Genomic DNA, 24,518 nt, shown 5'->3' with positions numbered 1-24,518 from the left:
AAAGAATGGACTAATTTTTGTATATTAAATCAAACACACTGCGGTGTTCATCCATCATCCCAATGTTAGTTCCTCGTTGAATTTTATCTCTGAAGGTACATATTTAATACATACTGATCCAAATTTTACCGAGCATGTGTGTGTTTAATGGACCACGGTGATCTGGGGTGTTCTTTGTTACATGTTTTGACCTATTGTATTATTTTTTTAGACCACTGAATTAAATACCGCACCATCAACATGCAAGTCTGAAGTAATTAAGTCTCTTTTGAACTACGTCCAATTCTTGTGTCAGCGTTTGTAATTATTTCATTGAAGAAAATCTACCTGTCAAGATTATAACTTCATTCAACCTACTTAAGGCAGTTCATAAAATTTTGGTAAAATGTGGAAATTTGGCATAATTTTGTTTTCAAGATTTTAAAATATAAAATTTATTTGATTTATTTATTTGATTGGTGTTTTACGCCGTACTCAAGAATATTTCACTTATATGAGAGCGGCCAGCATTATGGTGGGAGGAAACATTCCCTACATACGGCCGGAGAGGAAGTCAGCATGAGCTGGACTTGAACTCACAGCAACCGTATAAAATTCAATGTTTTAACAGTGCTTAAGAGATAGTAGGTAAATGGACATAAATTACTTTTCTTTTGAAAATTTTGTACTTGTGTATGTTGAAATTAATTTGATAATGGTTAATTGATACAAAACGACATTTGCTATTAAGTTTGAGATACATGTATAACCTTATTTAGTGTGTCATTAACCGATACAGTACAGTATTGGTAAATTTATATTAATTTGTTTGGATCAGATGTGCAATGTATTTGTCAATAATTGTTTTTCCACTGTAAGTGGATCAAATTACAAGGCTTTTACGGTTAATGGACATCCAGCTTACACATATTGCATTACAGCTCAAGGAGAGTTTTTCACAAACATTTCGTTAAATTGAAAAGTTGTTTATTTAATGCGCTGGTATCATGTGTTAACAGTGGAATTCAGCAGGAACATCCTAGAAAATCCTCCATATTCTTCTGTATATTTTTTTGTGAAAATTATCTATAATATTTCACATGAACAAATTTTTCCTTCCATTTTATTGTGTTTTATATTATTACCGTATTTATTGACTGTTTTATATTTATTGACATTTTGTCCACATAAACGTGTAATTGTAACATTTTATATACTATATAATTACATACTATATATATTATATTACATAATATAATATGAATTTACTCGGTGTATTTCGTCATAGGTGGGAAGGCCTTCTGGCAACTTGAGCATGTTTGGCAGTTTCCCCAGAGTTTAGCCCCATTTCTTCCCACCATATATCTGCCCGACATCGTATAAGTGAATTACTCTTGCGTACAGCTTAAAACACAAATCAAATAAATAAATAAATCAGTTGACGTATTCAGTAAATTTAACTTTTTGTTGTTGCAAGCTGGTGCAAATTTCTGAACAGCGTGTTTATTGCAGACAATCGACAGACGGACAGAAATAATATTATTGGTGTTCCATTCATTAGAATGATTCGCGCCAAAGTAGTACAACAGCATCAATTACAGATCATGGCAAAAACACACTAAAAGTAGGCACAGAAAAAATAGTTTATAACAACAGCACACAGACGCAAATGGACTAAACCAGAAATATGCGGAGTGAAATTCTCATCATGCAAAGCAATAATAAAACACACCATTATACACAAGCAGCATTTCATGCAAAAAAAAAAAAAAAGAAATCAAATCAAGATTACAGCTAATGACAAAACGCACAAATACGTTAAACCAAAAGAATGCAAAGAGTAATTATGGTCCTGCGACAATCCTCTGCAAATATTAGAATCCTTAAAATCAGTGCTAAGTGATTGACATCATTCGTAGTCCTTGTTTTACTCAAAATCATTAAAATCACCAGTGCATAAGAATGGATCAGTTTGTTTCCTTGCCAAATTCATCCAGCTGTTCATAAATTCTCAGCTGCCAAAAGAGTCTTCCATTACTGCCGGAACGACATGTACATGGTATGCTTAATGCGGGATCGCCGTGCTAACGAAACGAGGAAACCAAATTTGGCTTCACGAGACGATAATGGATAGCACTGCTCAGATGCAAAATTGCCAATTCCGTTGGCTGTGTTTACTTAGGCTGCTGTTTGCTGTTCTTTCCACATGTCTAGCAATTGACTCCCTACACCTTCCTTTTTTCTCGCGTTTACGGCCACGTTAAGCTGAGCACCATTGATCATGGGAAGGAAATTGGTGAAATGCCAACTAGACCCACATTTCCTTCGCTCCTCTCCTTAGAGGTATGTGCCATTCAAGCAGATTGTGAAAGATTTTTTTCAGTCTTGTGGCAATTTACTGGGCAGTTTTGCTTGAAACCTTCGTATAAATCACAAACAGCATGGTCAGTGCACTTACAGCTTCAAGTGCTTCATATGGCAACAGATTGTAGAATCAGCAACCCTCAGGAATTTTTTGGCTTTAGATGGCTTTAAGGACGGGCCTCAAAATTTGACTTAGTGCTCTGCACTCAAAATTAAGAATTTTTGCTTAGAGGTAAGAAGAGCTGCAATATGTCACAATGTTCAGTGGCAGTCAGAATAGAAGGGAACATGGAAATTGACAGATATAATTGTTGAACCTTAAAAATCTGTCAGTGGTAGATGAAAAAAACACTCAAAATAGATTGATCAGATATCTTGACACAGAATTGATTCCCTAAAGCTCTCTTGACAGCTCTGCTGTTGCGTTCAAGGGTTTAAAAACCTTCTCTTTCTCTGTTCAAAATAAATTATTCACATCTAACGAATTGATGCCTGTAGGTTGATCTGATCCATGGAAGAATGTTCAAATTCTTTATAGGCAAATGCAAAGCAAGGCGCTGTTGTCCTTTTGCTCTGCAGTTATGTGAGCTGTTCCACACAGATACAACAAAAATAGAGTACCATCAACTGTAGTTTCTGAGAATATGAGTTAAGACATAGGATGGCCGTTTAACTAGCTAGCTGAATGCTCTCATGCATATTGCTTAATTCGGCTTAATGGACCGGTTTCAAGGGTTGTTGGAAATCGCAAACACGTGTTCGGGAAACGGGATACAGTCGTAAATACTTTCAGAGAATATGAATTCAGAGCTAGTAGTTAACTGGTCGTTTGAATGCTCTGATACTTCTTTAGCTGCTAGGTAACATGACCTTATGGAGACGAATTTCAAGCGCTGTTAGAAGTCGCAAATACGTGTGCCACATTCCGATTTCATGATCTACATATTTGGCTTGATCTTTCTCTTTTGATGTAAGTAGGAGCGAAACCCATCATGTTTCAAGATAAGTAAAGTTTTACAGGTGGTTATTTGCTGCCATGGTTTACCTGTTTAATTAAGATTTGACTTTTCTTTGGGACCTAATTCTTAGGAATCCAGGTGATAGGAAGTAATACGGTGGTGCATAAGAATGTCTTTAAAATTTTAAGTACAATTACAACTGTAGGAAAATAGACCTAAGGTTTGAACCAGAAAAAAGCATATCTTAAGTTCTTAATTGGAACTAATCCTAGTAGATTGAGAGGATCCAACTGATACATGTACATACATAGTTTGAATGAATGCAAGACAAGCCTTTGAAAGTTATTATTATTATTATTGTTATTATTATTAATAATAATTAATTAATTAATTAATTAATTAATTATTATTATTAATAATAAATTAATTATTTAAAAATGTTAAACAAATCAATTTCAGATATTTGAAAAGAAACTTACATAAAGAATGATTAAGATGACCATGTAAACTGTTAAGATGGCAGGAGTAGCTACACAGACCAGGGTTGGTTCTGTTGGATGATGATGGTGGCAAAGTGCCAAGGTCTCATGTAGATGTGCATGCATATATTGCAGTATGGAGTCAATATCATTATCCATATAACCATACATTTCTATCATTGTGCTTTCAATCAGTCTCTTCACCCTGTATTAAATTACCTCGATAAGGCTGTGCATACAACGGCAGCTATTTGTTCTATTTCGCAGTCATCAGGTATGGGAGAGAATGGTTTATAGATTGAGACTGACAGCCCCTTAGGGAGGGTAGTAAACCATCTTACACCCTGGTGTTTGGAAGATGGAATGTCTCTGCAGGCATAGCTGTGGTTATAACTGTTTATTGTGCCCTGTCCAGTGTTATCACATTATCTCGTATAGAATAGATAGATTTCATTGTTCCGCTTTACAGTGGTAACACCCCCCACCCCCGGCTGCAGGGCATGTCCACCTATAGCGACGTCAGCAGTAGTTAATGTGTTCACCCCGAGAGAGATTTATTTATTTATTTGATTGGTATTTTACGTCGTACTCAAGAATATTTCACTTATACGACAGCTGCCAGAATTATGGTGGGTGGAAACCGAGCAGAGCTTGGGGGAACCGAGACAGAAGTCATTAAACTGATATGCTGCCTACGCATGCAAATTAATCACGATCTTTACACTTTGCATGTATTTCTAACAAAATAATGATCACTTTGTAAACATCACACTCTGATATGGAATATTTTGATTCCCAACAGACACATAAATGTAAGCGGCAATATCAGTTCAGGGGGCGAGAGTATACAGTGAAGTTTTTGCCGTCTATCAGTGACATTGTAAACACTTTTTGCAGGAGTGTACATAACACCATGCGCTACCTGTTATATTAGCCTGCACCCTGGTGAAAGCTGGTCGTCACATTAACATGCAGTGATAATGTACTTAGTGATGCTATACATCAGTCCTTGGATTTTCCAAGAGGTTAGGCAAGATGACAGTTAATTAGGAAACATCCATAACTGTTGTTGCATTAAGTTTTATTGTCGGAATTTATTATTTTGTAATGGCAGGTTTTATTTTGCATTATGTTGCAATTTGTAGCCTGGCATTTTGTTGTTGTCGTCTTGACGCCGTTGTCATGATTGTGAAGGCGTTGTACTAAACACTACATATTACACATAATAAAAAAACGTGACTTCATGAATCTTTTTGGTTTCAGTGCCAGTGGTTCCCCTGTTCAGTGAGTGGCAAGCTCAAAGACAGTTTTGCTTAAACTTTGGGCTGTGTTAGATATCAATGGAGGGAGGTTGAGAATTTTGTCTGGACACTAATGCTTCATCAACCCGGCCATAAACCTGATCACAGCATATATAAATATATATATAGCATCAGAAACAACAGTCAGATAGATATCCATTAATAGCTGGTTAAGCATCATCATTGTTAAAAGGGTTCAAAATTTTTAAATAGTTATAAAGCGACCCATATTATAAAGTTTACAAGCTTCATTGCCAATTTGGAATGATAATATATGCGCAGGCGAGGCAGATATTGTGTCAAAGGTTATTACATGTATTTTGGCTATTTTAAAATAATAGCAAAAATTCAATCGGATTTACGCTGAACAGCATTTTGCCTTCCGTTAAATGTTTTGGAAGTTATATCTACTATATATACATTGATGGAAGTAGGAACCCTTGAAGTCATCCAGTATTGATCTTGGTATCTCTCCCATCATCAGTAAGATCCACATAGACTTTGGTTTATCTCTAATCATGTGTAAGTTCAGCTTGACTTCCTATCGCTAAGCCATAGTTTCATGAGAGCGGGGGCGTCGGCTCATAATCCGATTACTTCCCCCTTGGTATAAACGCATCACTCAGCCATTGCAAACGCTCTTTATAACCCACAAATCCTCAAGAGAAGCCATCAGCAAAATTCTGTGAAGCTGAAACTTTCATCTCCCTGACAGCCTTTGATCCAAACTGACACATCCTGTTGTCTGTGTGGATGACCATGTTGGGCTTCTCTACATTTGCCACTCTAGCCTTGACTTTGTTAAAGTGGTTAATGAGAACAGGAGTTCAGTAACCACATCCATGTATATACATGTTTTAGGAGACAGAGTGTGCTAACCCTTAATTGAATTCCATTGTTTTTTACAAGAGTAAAGGCATAAAATGTGCTGTCTAGGAATACGAGGCTTATGTCCAGGGAATATTGTACGAGTTGATTCTTGTGCATCGCAAATAAAAGTAGACAATTTCCAAGCCTGGGAGGAGCTGGCCCCAGACACTGCCTCTTCCACAGACTGATTCAGCCACAAAAGCTTGTGGGTCTGGGTGGGGGGGGGGGGGTAATTTAGATGTCGTTTGACCAGTTCCTGGCAAGCAGTAGATCATCAAAAATTTATTCTATAGATTCATGTTTACAGAGACCTTCTATATGCAGCTTTCTATCTTTTGTTGTCGCTAAGTACACATACAGCATAAAGAATTGCAAGCAGTTCCTTAAAAACAATGATGCATAAGCAGGTTAACACTGGCCCTTTGAAAAAATTATATACCCTTTTGCCAGAAATTCCATTCCAGTAGATCATTAAAAATATATGCTATAGATTCCTGCATATAGAGACCTTGTATATGCAGCTTTCTATCTTTCATTGTCGCTAAGTACACGTACAGCATAAAGAATTACAAGCAGTTCCTTAAAAACAATGATGCAGAAGCAGGTTAACACTGGCCTTTTGAAAAAATTATTAACCCTTTTGCCAGAAATTTGTTTAGGGGTTCATTCCCGCCATTTCTGTCTCTTTTTTTTTTTGTTGCATCTCCACCTGATTGAATTACTTGCCTCTGCAACAGACAAGAGGCATTATTGCAGCAAAACAAAATACAAGAAGATTCAAGCAGAATTTTATTGATGCCATTGTCATCTTTACTGTTCACTCTTTTTCCTGATTGTTTGATTATTTGATGTATGAAAAGTTTCAGTTTGTGCAGTAGGCAATAAACAACAATCATGTCAGCAAATAAATACAGGTTTTCTGTGATATATATATATGTATGTATGCACATCAGTTGTTGATACGCCCAACATTTTTATCAACAACTCTCATTGCTTTTGTTTTGCAGAGAGTCAACAGTAAGAACGTTGATGAGAGGATATTTTTCCGTCTGGTCCAGTATTTTGCTCTCGTTTTGTTTGAGTGTAACGAAGCTGAAGATTTCTCCCCAGCCAAATCTCTAATGAACATGTGTTTCACATTTTATCATGAGGGTAAGTCATTGTCTGCATCTCCACATTTTTACTGTTTCTCAGGCAGTGTCATGCAAATTATCACAGAATTTTAGTTGTGCATGAAAAATTGCATTTCATTTTAAATTTCTTAAGTAGAATATCAAAGATGCTGGACTGCTAGGACAAAAATTTCATTTCAGTAGTTATGGGAGTTTTGCCATTTTATTTGCCAATAGTGTAATAGTCGTGCATGGTGCTGCTTAGTCCTGCATGCTACTGCCTACTCCTGCATGCTGCTGCCTACTCTTGCATGGTACTGCCTACTCCTGCATGCTGCTGCCTAGTCCAGCATGCTACTTCCTAGTCCTGCATGCTACTACCTAGTCCTACATATTGTTGCCTACTCCTACATACTGTTTCCTAGTCCTGCATCCTACTGCCTACTCCTGCATGCTGCTACCTAGTCCTGCATGCTACTGCCTACTTGTGCATGCTGCTACCTACTCCTATATACTGTTGCCTACTCCTACATACTGCTGCATAGTCCTTCATATTGTTGCCTACTCCTACATACTGTTGCCTAGTCCTTCATACTGTTGCCTACTCCTACATACTGTTGCCTAGTCTTTCATACTGTTGCCTACTCCTACATACTGTTGCCTAGTCCTTCATACTGTTGCCTACTCCTACATACTGTTGCCTAGTCCTGTATGGTGTTGCCTAGTCCTGCATGCTGCTGCCTAGTTCTGCATGCTTCTTCCTATCATGGGTGCCAGTCAAGCTGCTGATATTTTAACTCTGTCTCTCACTGTCTCAGTTGTCTATTAAATGTTCCACTTTTGCCCCAGAGCACACAAGTTTGATCAGTGAGATCCCAGTCCAGCTTTTGGTGGAGCTTTGGTTAGATGTGCCACACAAGGCCATACGAGGCCAGGACTTTAACCAGATTTTGTAAACGATCAACAATGCTCACTATCAAACATTCGTTGAAGATCACTTGCTTGTCAGTGCTTTACCCCAAGCACTGCAGTTAATCCTACACCCTTGAAACTGACCCCTAACATACAGATGAAAAATGATTTATTATTTGCATTAAACAGTCATTCATTAAAATATTTAAATACAAGTAAATATGCTGGCTTTAAGACAATCTTGACAATTTCTATGGAAATTTCACCATAATAATATGACCCAACAAAATGTTAAAATCAATGTTGATTACCAAGCAAGCTTAAGGTAACAATTATTTATGTGTGCTGTGTCCATTGCTGTTGTTGTAGGTGGTACCCTGCCTAATGGTAAAAAGATGAAGTTTTTCCTGTACAGCTACCTCAAAGATCAGCCCATCTGGCAGTCCATACGCTTCTGGAGTGCTGCTTTCTTTGACGCAGTTCAGTGCGAGCGTGCGCGGAAACCTGTGTGTACAAGGTACGGTGTAATTAACAACACAGGATTTTGACCCCATCAGTCTCCTCTCAGAGTATTCCAGTAGGCTTACAAGCTCTGAAATGGGAGTTATCTGCCCTTTGTCATGAATTCAGTCATGATACATGTACATGATCAATACTGTTTCAGAAAATCGTTCTGTATGTCAATTTTTACTTGAAACTTATCCTATATATTTAAAGGAGAAGAAAATTTAAATAATCAAATACCATTGAAAAGAATATTGCCTTTTCTCTCAGGTGCTTGCCATAAATAAAATTCTAATATGTACCTCAAGGTGATAAATTGTAAATAAAGTCCGCGCCAGAATCCGCTGTGGGCGACTCCAATTTGCCTAAGAACTAGCCCTGAAGTCTTCTGTGTTAGGAGGAGAATTGCTGCCGGAAACCACCAAAGTGCAGTTCATACATTTCTGGTAGAACTCTCCTTCCCAGAAGTAAACAAACAGTACAGTTTGTTTTCTGCTTGACAATCGAGAAAACGGAATGTTGGACGTAGGTTCCGAGTTTACACGAACAAGCCGGCAGTTTTATCGCAAAATTATGCAGCAGGCACCACCAGATAGAAAAAAATGTGTTCTTTTCAGCCTGTAGTGTCATGTTTTTAAGTTTTCTTCTCCTTTAAAGTAAGGTGGGAGCCTCGCTGGCTCAGATGGGTTAATGGCTGGCTAGTCGCGCTGCAGGGGTTATTGGTAGGTATGCGTGTTCAGCATGTCCTGAAGAAAACAGTTTCTCATTATGCATTTCACTTGTACAAATCTCGAAGTTATTCTATGTAACTATGTCATTTAAGATGTCATACAGGATAAAGTGCCTCACGACAACATGATTTGTGAGATAACTTACAAAAAATTGATTTATAAAGTTGTGTCAATAATGACGCTACATGTATGACTCGACATGCCTATCAAGAAAGCACAGGAAAGATGGACACGCAGAAAGTGTCATCAGCAAAGAATGCACAGCCTATCTATACTTTATTCAAGAAAAAAAAAAGATGTCCTTGTTGATCTCCCTCGTTACAGATATTTTTATGGACAAATCCATTCATCACTTATTCCTCTCAAACATTTCTTATGTTCAACTAATTTCTAGTACCTGGACCCAAGTTACCTCTCCTGTTTTGACAAAGTAGAGTCCAATACACGTTACAGACAATGCACACTGTTTCATTGGCTGAGATAATCTCTAGCCAGAGGCAATCTCTAGCCAGACCTTCTCAGATACGGCCGGAGAGGAAGCCAGCATGAACTGGACTTGAACTCACAGCGACCGATTGGTGACTCCTGGGTCATTACGCTGCGCTAGCACGCTAACCAACTGAGCGTTCACAATTTTCCATCATTTGATCTTTCACGTATGTTTTATGTTAATGCCTGAAATAAATACTAGCATCTAAAACAAACTGGCACTTGTGTCGGCTTGTACACATAAGTAGCACAGCAGAGTAGGCCTAACCTAATTCCGCAGCATTTTCACATATAAAAGAGCAAATTTTATTGCAATTTACGCACACTTTTAGTTTGATTTTATGGACAAAATTGGCTAATGTCAGGGCTTCAAACAGTATAATTTTATCAATCCACACAGATTAATGCCTTCAGAACGTGCTTAAATAAACACCTTGCAAACATGCAAATAAGTTGAAGAATTAAGGACACGTATCAGGAACTAATCACTGCAAGTCATGACCGCTTTTAAGTCTTTTCTGCTGCGTACTGTAAGTGGAAACTTCACATCATTCATGAAAATGAAATAAATCAATGCAAATTAATCGGTAGAAATTAAACCTATGCACATTTTCAAATGAAGCACACTCTGACATTGGCTTGGAGCCACCCTTGGCAATACAAAAGTTTTTCCAAACCTATCACCAGAGCAGTCTCTGACTATCTGATGCTGTCTAATTCTGCTAGGGTTACACTCTGTATACTGACAAGTCTTTAATGCTCTAGCCTAATGACAAATGCTCCTCTCCATGTGCACCTCTTAATAACAAACTTGAAAATAATATTTTAATTCACACTTTTACAATGAATAGTTTGTTCTTCGTTCTTCGTTTTGGACCCTTGAAAAGCTTGCAGAGTGATACGATGACAGATTTTTGTTCATATTACGACAAATGAGGATGAACCAGTTACAATCACGTCATGAATTCGACATTGCATTTGATGATGATAGTAAGAGTAGGGAAAATCCAAATCATACATATATGCATGCAAAACCTGAGCTCAGTACATGCAGTACTTCTAGAGATACCATCCTTAACACTTGCATTAACAGTGACGCCTTTAACTGTGTCTGGGAGCGTTAGATCCAGGATCAATCCTGGGTCGAGTCACACTTTAAGACTTTAAAAGAGGAAGCTGTAACTTCTTCGCTTGGCGTTCAGCATGAAAGGGACAGTGCAACGACTGGTTGACCCGTATCAGTATAATGGCTCGGGCGGGGCGGCTTACTCGCCTTCGGTAAGTCGTCTCAGTAAAGCAACACCAGATAAAAGAGCGGTGGAAATCCGTCCTGCAACAAGGAGGTACATTACATACACCCTAAGGATTCCTTCGTATTCATAGGACTAAAAAATTGTTGAGTATGACATTAAACTCCTCGCACGCACTCACTTTAACTGTTACTGGATGTGTTAATTACAGTAAGTTCCTTAGGCTACTTCATGTGTATTTTGTGTATTAAAATGCTGGATAAGGTAAACTACATATCCATTTTAAGAAACGCCTTGCTTGGAGCCAACAAAGAATCTTGAAGTCCAGCAAATGTACAAACGTAGTTGATGTATGTGGCCAAATTAAGACACATGTGCAAACTATGAAGTTCTTCAAGCAGTAAAAAGCTGGCACTGGACATGACAGGAGGCTTAACTTGCTGTGGACCTCTTTGCCGGGAGGTAAGGCTGTAAAATGCCGTTGAGTATATCGACCAATGAGATTATGCCTCAGCACTGAGCAGATTACAGGCTGCCATTTCTTTCCGAGCTATCAGACAAGTTTTACGAGAATGCACAGGAATTCTCCGTTGGGCCAGCACAGACAATATGGAAATCAAATTCCTTCCTCTACTGACTAGAGAGCTCTCATCTAACACTTGAATTGGAATCAATGTCAGCATTGCAATCTGAACAGCAGAGCTGGAATCGTTTGAATGTCGACAGTTTGGTGGTGAAAATCTGTCTGCTGTAGCGGGAAGCTTTAATCTTTCACAGCGTCGAGACAATGATTGATCTCAGAGAAAAAATCTTATCTCTGCCCATAAAATATTGCGATATGTTTTCTGGTGCAATCTGTTACCATGGCAACAAATCGGTACCGTCTTGTTTTTAAAGAGCAGAGCTGGAATAATGTAGCTTTTTTTCAGTTTTCCTTTTTAATAAATCATGAAGTCAGGAGTGGCAGTTATGAATATTTAATGTGTGCTAATTTTCAATTTACTTGCAAAACACTGCATAGCCAGGTCCCATGAGGACTTTTGTTATCAACACATACTGTTTATATCTTTAATCACTGTATGTTGACCTTTTTTGCTATTTATTTGTTGTCCTGTCATGATTCATTGCAGACTTTGAAGTGAAAGATCTCTTAGATCTCAGCTGCTAGAAACAGACATTGACTCTTGTTAGCCATTCACCTTTCTTTCAGTGTTTCACTTTAATAAGCTCTAGATGTTACTGTGTTTCTTCAACCTTTTCACATGTTTGCGTGGTGTTTATTCAAGTATATTTTGAGAACATTATACCTTATAGTCTGATAAAAGTATACTTTTTGTGAAGCATTGAAATTAGTCAACCCAAACAATGTAGTTTTGTCTCTGAAAGCCAGTTAAAAAGGTGCATAAATCCTTTGAAAGTTGTTCTTTGGTATGTGAAAAGATTGAGGAATTAGGGTAAACAAAAATTTATTAAAGACACATCATTAAATGTTTTGATAGAATGTGTTTATGCATGCATGCTATTGAGTGAGTGTGAGTGAGTGAGTGAGTGAGTGCTTGGGGTTTAACGTTATTCTGCATGTTATTGAAGAAATGACCCTGTAGTCTCAACCTCAAATAGTGACCACATCTATTTTTCCTGCGTCGTCTTGTCCAATAAGGATATTCAACACAACATGGACCTGTACTATACCACTCCATAATGTACAAAACACTTCATAATAACCTCATTTTATTCATGGAGGTAAACAAGCCAGCTGGTTGACACAGCCATGTTGCATGACACACAACTTGAAGTTGTTTGAAAGGTCTGTAATGTGTATATTTGTACAAGGCCCGCAAATGACAGTGGAAGATTAATAAGTTTGTTATGATCACTGATTTGATATTTTATCATTCACAGTGAGGATGGCAATGATGAAAGAACGGATGACCGGCAGTTTCAGGAAAATATCACGTTTGGTCAGTTGGGGTGAGTTGTGCAGAAAAATCTGTATGGTTGGAGTTTCTTCTTAGTGCTGAAAACTCTAGTTTTATTTATTTATCATATTCATGGGAAATGTCACGGAATACATTCGTATAGATTTATTTTTTCAACACAGAAACATCTGTCATGAAAACAGTGTCGTATTTGCCTGTGTGAATAGTTATTCACTGCGTTTAAGTGGACAGTGAGTGTAATGACTAAGCAATTCCCATCTGGCTAGACATATATAGATCAGTTAGTACACAGGGACAGACACAGATATATGGAATCATTTCTGATTGGCTGGTGTGATACATAGGCTAGTTCAGGCACTGTCTTGCTTATAAGCTGAATTTTAGGTGTGGCAAATGTCCCTAGGCATTGCCAAAGCTGCAGGGTTTGACCTATTAGACACTGCTTCCACTGTTAATCAATCAGCATCAGTTGTGAGTTCAAGTTTTTTATTTTTTACCGTATTTTCACAAATCTTGAGATAGTTGTTTCAGTGTCAGAAATTAAACCTGTATTGTCAAGAATTCTGGGAGTATGGGAGTAAAGCCTTTATTACCTTGAAAAATTGCCCTGAAATCATTGGTCAGTGAGCTCAGTGGCTTAAATTAAGCTCCTCCTATTTTAGGTGTGGCTGTATAACTCAGGAGGTTTGTTATGTACAAGTGGGTTGGGATATCAAGGCCACTCTGATTATCTTTCTCCAACCAGAAACCTAACAGCCTTCAAGAAAGCTAAGGACAAAAATTATAAATGGCCTTTTATAACAGCAATCAAATAAATGAATGAAATAAAGGCACTGTTGAAATATATTTATTTCAGGGTGTTCTTAAGCAGTTTTAATTTGATTATGGGAAAAAGAGTATCTAGATGGGTGTAGCAAATGTTTTCACATTGTGGGTCAAGAAAATTATTGTTGTCAGTATCATTGTCATATTTTGTTCACTTCATTATCATTCATGATTGCTTTTTAATGCCTTGTGTCTTGTTTAGCATCCTTCTTTTTAAAGTAAGTTTACAAATTGACAAAACTTTCAAGCTTCGTTAACTACATCATTTGTTAACATCATAAAACTTCGTCAAACAAATTTGTGTTATCTACATTTGACATTTTGTGGACAACCAGTACCCAACATGTACCGTTGCTGTGTATAGGTAACAAGGTACCCACTAAATGTGCTTACTTCTGGTAGATGCATTGACATGTTGCTTTTGTGCGTGGGAGTAAAACAGTTCCTCCGGCCATGTAAACAACTGTGGACATGTACTTGGCCAACCCTACTGGTCCATTGCTCTACATCAGTAACAGGGTTATGTCCCCACAAGCCTGTGAAGTTAATGCACTGATGTTGACCTGCTGATTGACAAGCTCTTGTTGCATTAGAACTTGGAGGGGTACCAATGTCCCTGGCCACTGAGCAACTTCGCCGACATTGTAGGTAGCCCAAAATGAAATAATAGGAATGCCCTCAAGCATGTAAATTACGCTTATAGGCATGAGGTGTACACCTCAGTGTGAGGTGTAGATGAGGTGTGTATGGGGTGTATGCCTCATGTACACCTTAGTGGGAGGTATAGATGAGGTGTACACCCCATCTATATAATCTGAGGTGTATTGTACCTCAAGTATGTCTATACCTCAGATGTACCTCAGGAACTTTGAGAAAAAAATCAACACTTATAAGATGACATATCTCAGGTACACGTGAAACTTTGAAAGTACTTAATGATGTATCTCAGTTACACCCCAGAAACTTTAATTTTTTTTTTAAAATGAGATAATGTACCTCAGGAATTTGAGAAAAAAATCAACACTTAAGATGTATTACTGGGACACCTTAGAAACTTGGAGAGTTTTTTTTATTATAATTTAGTGGCTATGTACCTCAGGTACACCTCAGCCACTTTTTTAAAGTTTTGAAACAAGAGATCAGATTTGCATTTTACTCCAGGCAATATTGCAGGTACAAAATTACAAATATTTCTGTGCAAAAGAAAAATGTTTGCCATATAAATATAAGCGTTTGTCTCACCCTATAATGACTGCCATCCAATGTGCAAATATTGACCAATCACAGAGCACAGATATATTTGATTATTCCAAGATGGCTGCCCAAAACAAGGCTGTGGGAAAACAACCCAATTATGGACTGATTGATGCTTCCAGAGACAGAATTTGTAAATGCTTGGACACATGAACCGTTCTAAAAGGCTTAGAAAAGGAGTAGCACTAAATTTGATCAAGCAGCTAGAAAGCATCATGTAAATGTTGTTGTTGTAAGTCAACTGAGATTTACAGATACTGTAAACAAAGAACAGCATGCACTTACAAACTTACTTAAATTTATCAATGTTTTATACAGACAATACTTAAGTGTTTTGAGCTTGTTTTCCATCACAATAAAAGTGAAAACACTGTACCTCAGCTATACCTCATTTGTACCTCAGATACATCTCAGGCGTTATACTTTTTACCTAATATTCACACGTTACACTCTCCACAGAGGTGTACTATAGGTGTCCTTGAGGTACTAATTTGCATATTTGGCAGAACCTCAGATACACCTTCAATACACCTCAAGTATACCTTAGACCTTAGATGTACTTCAAGTGTGCCTCCAGTACACCTTATGAAGGTAAGGGTTGTATATAACATGCATGTACATTTATGCACAAAAAACACTAAATGTAAAGAATTGATCATATGATGATACATGTCCATGTACATGCCTGAGAAACATTAGACGTTTGGCTATGTTTGTTTCACTAGGACCTTCACATGCAATATGCGAGCATTTGGACTGAGCCGAGAGTTATGTTTGGAATTTCTGAGGAAGCAGTGTACAATAGCCAACCTCCGAGAAGGTGAGTTTGACATGTTGTGTTGTACTGCCCGATTGACCATAGTTAAACATTTACCTTGGTGTTGTATATGGGGACACTGCTGTTTCATCAAAGACTTTTGGCAACTTTTTAACAAAAGAGATGCAACCATCACCCATTGGAAGTAGTAATAGGCATGTCGGTGACATGATTGACTTGACCATTTTGTTAAAAAACAAACAGGAACATCAAATAATTAATACAGGCTGAAAAAGCTCCATGTAAAAAGCCAGTGTGAGCCATGTATCTGATTCCCTTAGGTTTTTGATACCACTGATTTCTTCTTGGAGTTCCTTGTTGTCTGTATTATATTTAATACACCGTGGTCTAGAGGTTATAGGTGCTTGTCTCTCAGCCGCTACTATGACTCATAGGGTGCAGGTTCAAACCTGGTCTTGGACAGGGAACTCAATGGCAAAATTGGCGAAAAGGGATATTTTATGGTGTGTGGTCTCTTAGTCTGCCTGTCTGTCTCATTGTTTTGTTTCCTAACCAGGCTATTACCATCAATTTTTATCAATGTCTTATTGCTGTTAAAATATTGAGTAATTACATGTACATGTGTTTTCATTTTTTGTTTATTTTGCAGAACAAGTTCAGATGTTGAAAGACAACGTGGAGAAATGGAAGGACGCTCATTAATGGTGGGGCAATGAAAAGACGTCCAGTAATGTGGCAAAGGATCTGGGCTTATCATGGATGTTCATGCATGTTAACAAATATAAGTAGACTTTTTCATGATTTAATCAAATGGAAGCGGATCAATACAATCTTGTGAATGGTGGATGAACAGGGAAGGCTTCTAATACAGAACATCAGCAATGAAAATTGAGAGGAAAGATGATTGCTTACAATATATGTCTCTGCGCTGTCAATTCCGAGGATTGTTAGTGATTTGGGAAATACTGTTCCCGGCTCATCGTTGTTGGGTGGGCTGCTGGACAGTGAGAAACTGAACAGTGCTCTCTACCGCGTACATAAATTGGATTAAAAGCTCACAGAGTTATTAGAGGACTATGAAATTGACATTAGTATAACGTGTGTGAGTTCTGATACAAATTGCTGCTGTGGATTACAGTGTTAGACTGTGTAGACTGTTACCATGGTTTCTGTATCTTCACAGTATGTTCTTCAGAGTTATCTTGTAGAAGGATTCATTGACAGGAAAAGTCTCAATTCAGCAGAAATATGTTACAAATCCAGTAGGCCAGCTTCATAACATTTTCACTGTTTTCTATCTTGGAAATAGCGCCACCTGGTGGTGGAATCTGTCAATACCCACATGAATATGATCAGGTCTGTGGATAATTCTGGGTTTAGAAAATATTGTTGACAAATTCTGAAAAGTCTTTGTGCACAAAGTTGTTTTCTGCAGTGATTTACAGAAAAAAAAGATTGGTGGAAGTGACCCCTGATTATTACAGATTACTGATGATGACACAAGGAGACCAAAACTAGAAGACATCACTTTGTCGTCATTTATTTATACTTGGCTGGCAATGAAGATTTATGAAAATGAGCTTTGTCATGAAGGGTTTATAGTTTATGTGATATTTGCACTTGTTCCATGATGAAGGGTTAAGTTACATGAGATTCGTCATGGAGGTTTTTAATTTACCCAGGCTTTATCATTGAAGCTTTAATTTCCATGTGGTTTGCCATCATGAAGGTTTAAGTTACATGAGATTCGTCATGGAGGTTTTTAATTTACACAAGCTTTATCACTGAAGTTGTATAAATTTTCATGTGGTTTGCCATGAAGGTTTAATTAATGTGGATTAGATGTATTTATCCCATAATTCAACAGCCATTTCAAGAGTAATAGTGAAGACTAAAGGTATCTGCACTTAAATTTTAACTGTTTGTACTAATTTTGATCCAAGGGAGGGATCTTTATCAAGTGAAGTTCAACCTTTAATACTTTCTTAATAAATAGTACAGTATGGAATGTGTAAATAGTAGCAGCTAGTCAGTTTTGATGTTTTCCCAAAGCTCAGTTATGACATTACCACATAATTGCCATTAAAATGGAAAATTTATGTGGGAATGCCTTTACTTAACTATTATCATTGAACATATGTATGACTATGAGTACTCGTTATGCCTTTTTCTTTTTTTTTTTTCTTTTTTTTTCGTGTATTTCTCAATGACTGATCTAGTAGGTGTGTACATCTAAGATGTATCCAGGGTCTTTTTATTGCTGTGATGTCAAATTTAAGGGGCATAAGGTATGCTATTGTCTAACTATTTAACCAGTATCTGATATATTATGCTCACTGGGTGTGTGACTAAGGTTCAGACTGCTCAGGACTGATGCCAGTGACAGTGAGTCCTGGGGCCAGTTGTAGCCGTATGTATGTACATATACAGGTTACTGGGCAGTGCCAGGTGTTACCACAGTAGACATACTTGTACCTTGTATGCCAGTGCCAACCATCATTATACAGACATGTATCAACGATAAATCAGCAATTTAGTAAGCCATGAAGGAATTGGTCTCAATGTTTGAGAACATTTATGAATGATAAGGATGCTGCGTTGTTGATGTTTAACTATGACTAACACAACGCTTTGCTACGTTGTTGATGTTTAGCTATGACTAACACTACGCTTTGCTATGTTGTTGATGTTTAACTATGACTAACACTATGCTTTTCCTATGAGAGTTGAAGTTTCAGCTCTTTGTTAATGTGTATACACGATCGTTTGGCTAAATTTAAGTTCTCATTCTAACTGATTGGCTTTTGAACTGTGAGTACATTTATACTATAGCAGGTCATGTTCTGCCCTTGTTAGATCTGTTGCAGCCTTAAGTCAGGAAGTTTCTCTAATATTTTAAAGCAAAGGGCTGTTTTTTCCATCTGGGTACTCTGGTTTCCTCCATCCATAACCCTGACAGTTAGTCATACATATAAGTGAAAACTTGTTGAGTATGACTTTAATGATCAACCAAAAATGATCAAAGTATACAATAAATAAGTAAATTCATTTGAGTTACTATCCAACCCCGTCAAAATTATTGACTGTAAGCTGACTTAACAATTCACATCCCTGAGTATTTTTTTTTAAGGAAAATGTTCTAGCATTTGTCCAGAAAAAAAGAGGGCAAACACTGAAAATGTGCAGTTAGGAAAGGTCAGATTTTACACATTTGTTAGTTGCTAGGACACTGTGATTTTCTAAGAGGGTAACCGTTGTATACAGAGACGCCTAATGTTTTCTGATTTAGTGTGTTATAGACATGTTTGTTACATTCATCTTGCTAGAAAATCATGGCCATATCTCATGAATATTATTGCTTTTGTTAAAAACAAAATGTCTCAGTCTCTTTTTTGCTTATACAAGTTATACATTCCTGGCAGACTTTTTGTATTTGTGCTGTCTACATGTTTTATTTCTTTGTACAGGAGATAAAATCTCCTCCAAGGGGAGACAACCAAGTACGTCTGAGACTATTGGAATATGATTTCATGTGCCATGCCTTCATTAATTGGCAATTATAGCCATAATCTAATTTACGCTATTTATTTGATCACTTTCCTGTTGAAATGTCCCATGTTTTGTGTTGATTGTTATAGACAAGGTTATTAGATATATCAGGGAGATTTATATTTAAAGATTGTCTTTACCATAACTCAGATATGAAATCCCCTCCATATTATTACACATAGAAATGTATACAATCATATACAGTGATGTGATCCTAACTATCTCAACGTTCACAAGGAGGCTGTTCATTAGTGAAGTAGTGCAGTGTTTATAGGGAATGAAACATGTAGTTGTACATGGTGCGTTTACATAGATTATAGCAGTCAGTCAGTCAGGGGATCAGTCAGCTCTTCACAAGATACATGTGACAGCAGAAACGAGTCCTTATTCATGTAATTGAATGTTATTCACTTATGCTGCTCCCCTTCATGTTTATATATCATGCTTTTGCATAGGTGTGGGTGTGAATGTGCAATAATGAGAATAGAAGAGCAGGTCATTTCTTTATTAATTACAACACAATTATCATTTATTGATTGAATAACTATCTGATTGTTAGTTTTTCAAACTTTCTCATAATTAAGATAAAACAGCCATTGAGAGAGCCAGATTTCATTTTCCTGTGTTTAGAAAGATACAGGTGTGATGTTTTTGTTGACGTAAGTGCAGTACAAATTTTATTGTCATTTTTGTGGGGAGAAACACTGGGCATTGACAGATACAGAATACGCTGTGCATGTTTATGCTCTACTGGAATAACTATTGCAGTAAAGTGTTAAGTGCCATGACACACAACAGTGTTGTTTGTTCCCAGTGATAGTTTTTCTTTGCCAAATCCTTTGCTGTAACCCAAGTGGTTCAAAACATTTTGTTTCTCTGTTACAGTTCGACTATACACTGTACTTTGTATTAATCCATCCCATGTTTATTTCTCTCATCATTTTTATTATGGATTTTGTATTTTTTGCTGGGAATACTTTTTTTTTTGTTTGAATAACAGTATTTAGTTTAGTTTATTTTTTTTTTTTCTTGGAATATTTTTTTTATTACCATCAGCTCAAATTTTCTGCTTTAATTAGGCCATTTTCTTATGGTGATAATGGTTAGGATTGAAATCTAATGATGTTTCTGTAATTTGTCCCTGACTTTTGGAGCCATAAATACCCAAATATATATATATCCATTGACATTAGTCTAATGTCAGCTGGTCCTGTGATATACAGGTGTAGTGTGCATCCAAATAAGTAACACAGCACTTGAATACTGCCGACCATTTGATCACTTTACATGCAGTGCAAGCTCTTGAGTTACGAATGTGGTCAGCCAGGGATCTTCCTGTGAGGAAGTGTTTCTTGAGAATTTAGATCTTCGAAATACGAAGTTCTCTCCTAACGTTCAAAGTATTAGTGGGTTACTGAAGTTAATATAATGTTCCAACAGAAATTATCTGGAGTTGCTATTCCACACTCCATAGCTTGGATGTCTTTATATATATTCCACAGGTGGATTGTACATATTCCACAACATCTGAAGTGCACACATTCCACTATAGCTGGAGTGCACATATTCCACAATATCTGAAGTACACATATTCCACTATAGCTGGAGTGCACATATTCCACTATAGCTGGAGTGCACATATTCCACTATAGCTGGAGTGCACATATTCCACTATAGCGAGGGTCTGTATTTACATATTCCTCATACATGTATACCTGCATGTGTGGTGCCTTCCAGAAAGATTTAAGTTTTTGACCGTGGTCAAAAAAAAAAAATTTGTGTACAATTTTATCTTAGTGTGGAACCTTGCTTGAAAGACATTCACTAATTACAAAGCCTTTCCGTTTTAAAACTTCAGGGTTAAATGATACAGATTAAAACTAGCTGGTTTGTATTTATAAATTACATGTACATGTATAAACCAGTTTCAATAGAGTGAACACCAGCAAGTTGGACGATCCTACAGAAACGAAATTTTTTACTGTTTACATTTTTGCGTGATTTTATGTCGTATAAGAATAGCTACCATTGCTTTGACGTGATTCTAGCAAAACCCTTACACGTCCTCACGAATATGTTGTGTCTAATCCGGCAGATTACATGGGAACGGTTTGTCAGTTATACCTGTAGTATACCTGTAACACCAAATAGTGGTGTACATTGTAAATGTTTTATAAAGAATGCTGTCACTTCTGTTCTTCATGTCATGTGAAAATTAAGTCTAATTTGACTCTAGACTGGAGTAGCTCATGTAGCCGTGATGTCCAAAAATTCGTCATCTAGCACTTCTTAAGGCTATACATTAAATGGGTGGCTCTTGTTACATATATGTGTGGCTCTTGTTACACATATGTGTGGCTCTTGTTACATATAATGATACAGGATATCAGAGAGACTGACTGACAAAGTGACTTATGGAGAGATGCTTGTAGCAGCTAAAAAGTTGTAGCTAACATATAAGGGCATATTCATTTTAGCAGACGTTTGACAATTTTAAAGAATTTTAGAACAGATTGATACAGATATGAAGGTGTATTTATCTGTGAAATATAGTAGAAAAGCCAGGTATACATATACCATGTACCGTGTGTAGGCCTACGCGGTACGATACAAAGAATGCCCTTATTATTGGCCACATGTTAAGGTTATTGATTGACGTGCATGATTACATGAAGGTACACGTACGTGTAAGCTGTAAGAACAGCTGTAACAACTCGTGTAATAGATCGGATTGCAGCATGTCATGTGTTAGTTGTTAAGTGTAAGAGTTGTTGACTTAAAACGTTGTTTAGCAATATGTGATAATTGTAGTATTTGTACAGAGCTCACTCATCATTCATTGAAATATTACATGTAAATTTCAGTAATTTGTAAATTCATATACTATTGAAAACTAGCTGTGATTGGATGAAAGAGTCCCTGGTTTTCATTGGATCTTGCTGCAATAGAAGTGAAACCTGATTGGTGTAAAAATTAGCCATGATCATGTTTTTAAAAAATGTAACCTTTTACATATTGAAGTTGTTTCTGCATAGATGTATGTATTTCTGAGATCTGTTTCTTTCTTCCCAGCTTGCTTTCAAAAATATAAATCAGTACTTATCTGGTCACTAACCTGAAAGTCGGTCTTTTCAAGTGAGCTCTGTTCAACACGTCAAAGCTATACACAAAAAAAAAATGTTTTCTATAATTCAACAGTAATTCTGACTTTTAAATATGTATTGGGGAACAATAAAGACCAACAAGTACTGACAATAACATCAAAAATTACACAAATGTAATGTACTCTGCGAATGACAACTTGTGTAGGTCTTTAATTTTTGCTCTAACAATGAACAGCAGGAATTATTAAGCAAATCTAGCTGTTGTGAAAAACACAGATCTTAATTTTGGGAAGAGAGGCCAAATCCACCCTAACAACGGAGTCGCGCGGTCTGAAAATGGCATTTTGTGAAGTTCTGCTGCAGTCCAAGTGGATGTGTTGGTTACATTTGTGCTAAAAATGACGTTTAGGTCTGAATAATTCAGGCAATTACTTAAGATGACAGGAAACTTGTTTTCGTCATGTACAGCTCGGAGGAGAGCGCAGTCGATGTGGCCAACCAGTCTCGGAGCTAGGCCGTGTTTTGTTATTACAAGTATTTCCATGCAACTGCATTGCATTTGTCCCCTAGAAAAGTATTTACAAACTCCTGTCCCATAGAAAAGTATTTATAAAATAAATGTCTTAAAACATTTTTTGTGAGTGATTATAAAATATATAGTCTAAAACCAATGGCATTATAAAGAAAGATTTTTTTTTTTTTTTTGCTGACATCTGCACATTTATATCATATACGATGTATAGTATGTATTGAAAGTAGGTCACAGCACTACAGATAAGTCTTCAGTCCTTGCATTGTTCTGCTTGTTAGGAATTGTTTAGAGTTATCTAATATGATTGTAAACTGTTTATAATATCTATATAAATTGTTTCAGTTTTTCAGTTTGTCTAGATCTTGATTGCTCTGAGCGTACAAGAACACAAAGATGAACACAAACTGGTACATTGTAATGGTTTATTCTGACATAAGCAAATGGCCTTGTTTGTGAAATTTGCACAAATTTCAAACTCTGTAACATAGATTCACACTTTGTAAATACATGTGGCTGTTTGGATGATCTTCTTTGCTAACCTAGTTATGTATGGGGATCTACTTTTTACTGACCTAGTTGTATGTGGTGATCTACTTTTGTTGAAATAGTTACATGTTTGTACATGTTATCTAATTGTTTACCAGTTATACATGACACCAGGTTTATCCAGTTATATCATGGTGACCTACTTTTGTTGACCTAGTTAAGGGGTGACCTACTTTGTTGACCTAGTTATGTGGTGGACATGCATTGTTGACCTATGTTAGAAATATGTGATAAGCCTGTGTGAATCTTCACATTACTAGTCTAGAACTCTCAAGCAATTAAAAAAGTGCAATAAAATGCTGGCATCACAAGAATACTTGACTTGTGTGTATGTTTTTAAAGCCCGTACGAGTGTGTTGTGATAGTGTGTGGCATAAATTCTTGAAGTTACCACTATATCTACAGAACTGCTTCACTACAGGTATTTTAAAAAAAAAAATTTTCATACCACCAGAGCAGATCACTCAAAAATGTAGTTATGCCACGTTTGCGAAATAGATGTATGTGTACATCCATACTGGATTTTCATGTCTGGACTGTATTAGAAGATCAGCTTCACAAGTTCAGGGGGGGCCTCCGTGGCTCAGTTGGTTTGCACGCTAGCGCAGAGTGATGACCCAGCAGTCTCTCACCAATGCGGTCACTGTGAGTTTAAGTCCAGCTCATGCTGGCTTCCTCTCTGGCCGTATGTGGGAAGGTCAGCTAGCAACCTGCAGATGGTCATGGGTTTCCCCCGGGCTCTGCCCAGTTTCCACCCACCATAATGCTGGCCGCCGTCATACAAGTGAAATATTCTCGAGCACGGCGTAAAACACCAATCAAATAAATAAATAAATCACAAGTTCAGAATAGGCTGATCCTTTGTATTTTGATAATCAACACCAAACTGATAACATGGTCTGTTATTCACAGGCGTGTCTGAAGGTTCCAAAACTGTTTTTTTTTTTTTTGTTTACTCAGATGAGTATATCCCCTCACTGCTTGTGGCCACACAGATGAGAATTTTTCACAAACTGTTCTAGCCTGATATACAAATGTGT

At 37.1% G+C, this 24,518-nt stretch overlaps 1 protein-coding gene across 1 annotated transcript in view; it reads left to right on the top strand.

Moving 5' to 3' along the window:
- LOC135475823 (uncharacterized protein KIAA0513-like) overlaps positions 1–16,601 on the top strand; it is a 57,380-nt gene extending 40,779 nt beyond the window's left edge. The window contains exons 6-10 of the mRNA XM_064755762.1: positions 6,960–7,113; positions 8,358–8,493; positions 12,853–12,921; positions 15,695–15,789; positions 16,397–16,601. Coding sequence (XP_064611832.1) covers positions 6,960–7,113; positions 8,358–8,493; positions 12,853–12,921; positions 15,695–15,789; positions 16,397–16,449 — 507 coding nt within the window. The 3' untranslated portion in view covers positions 16,450–16,601. The remainder of the gene's footprint in view (positions 1–6,959; positions 7,114–8,357; positions 8,494–12,852; positions 12,922–15,694; positions 15,790–16,396) is intronic.
- The last annotated feature ends 7,917 nt before the right edge of the window (positions 16,602–24,518 follow it).

The sequence above is a fragment of the Liolophura sinensis genome, chromosome 9, assembly GCF_032854445.1.
Source record: "Liolophura sinensis isolate JHLJ2023 chromosome 9, CUHK_Ljap_v2, whole genome shotgun sequence".
Taxonomy (NCBI): Eukaryota; Metazoa; Mollusca; class Polyplacophora; order Chitonida; family Chitonidae; genus Liolophura; species Liolophura sinensis.
Note: the sequence above shows the minus strand (reverse complement) of the source record. Positions and strands in the feature narration are given on the sequence as shown.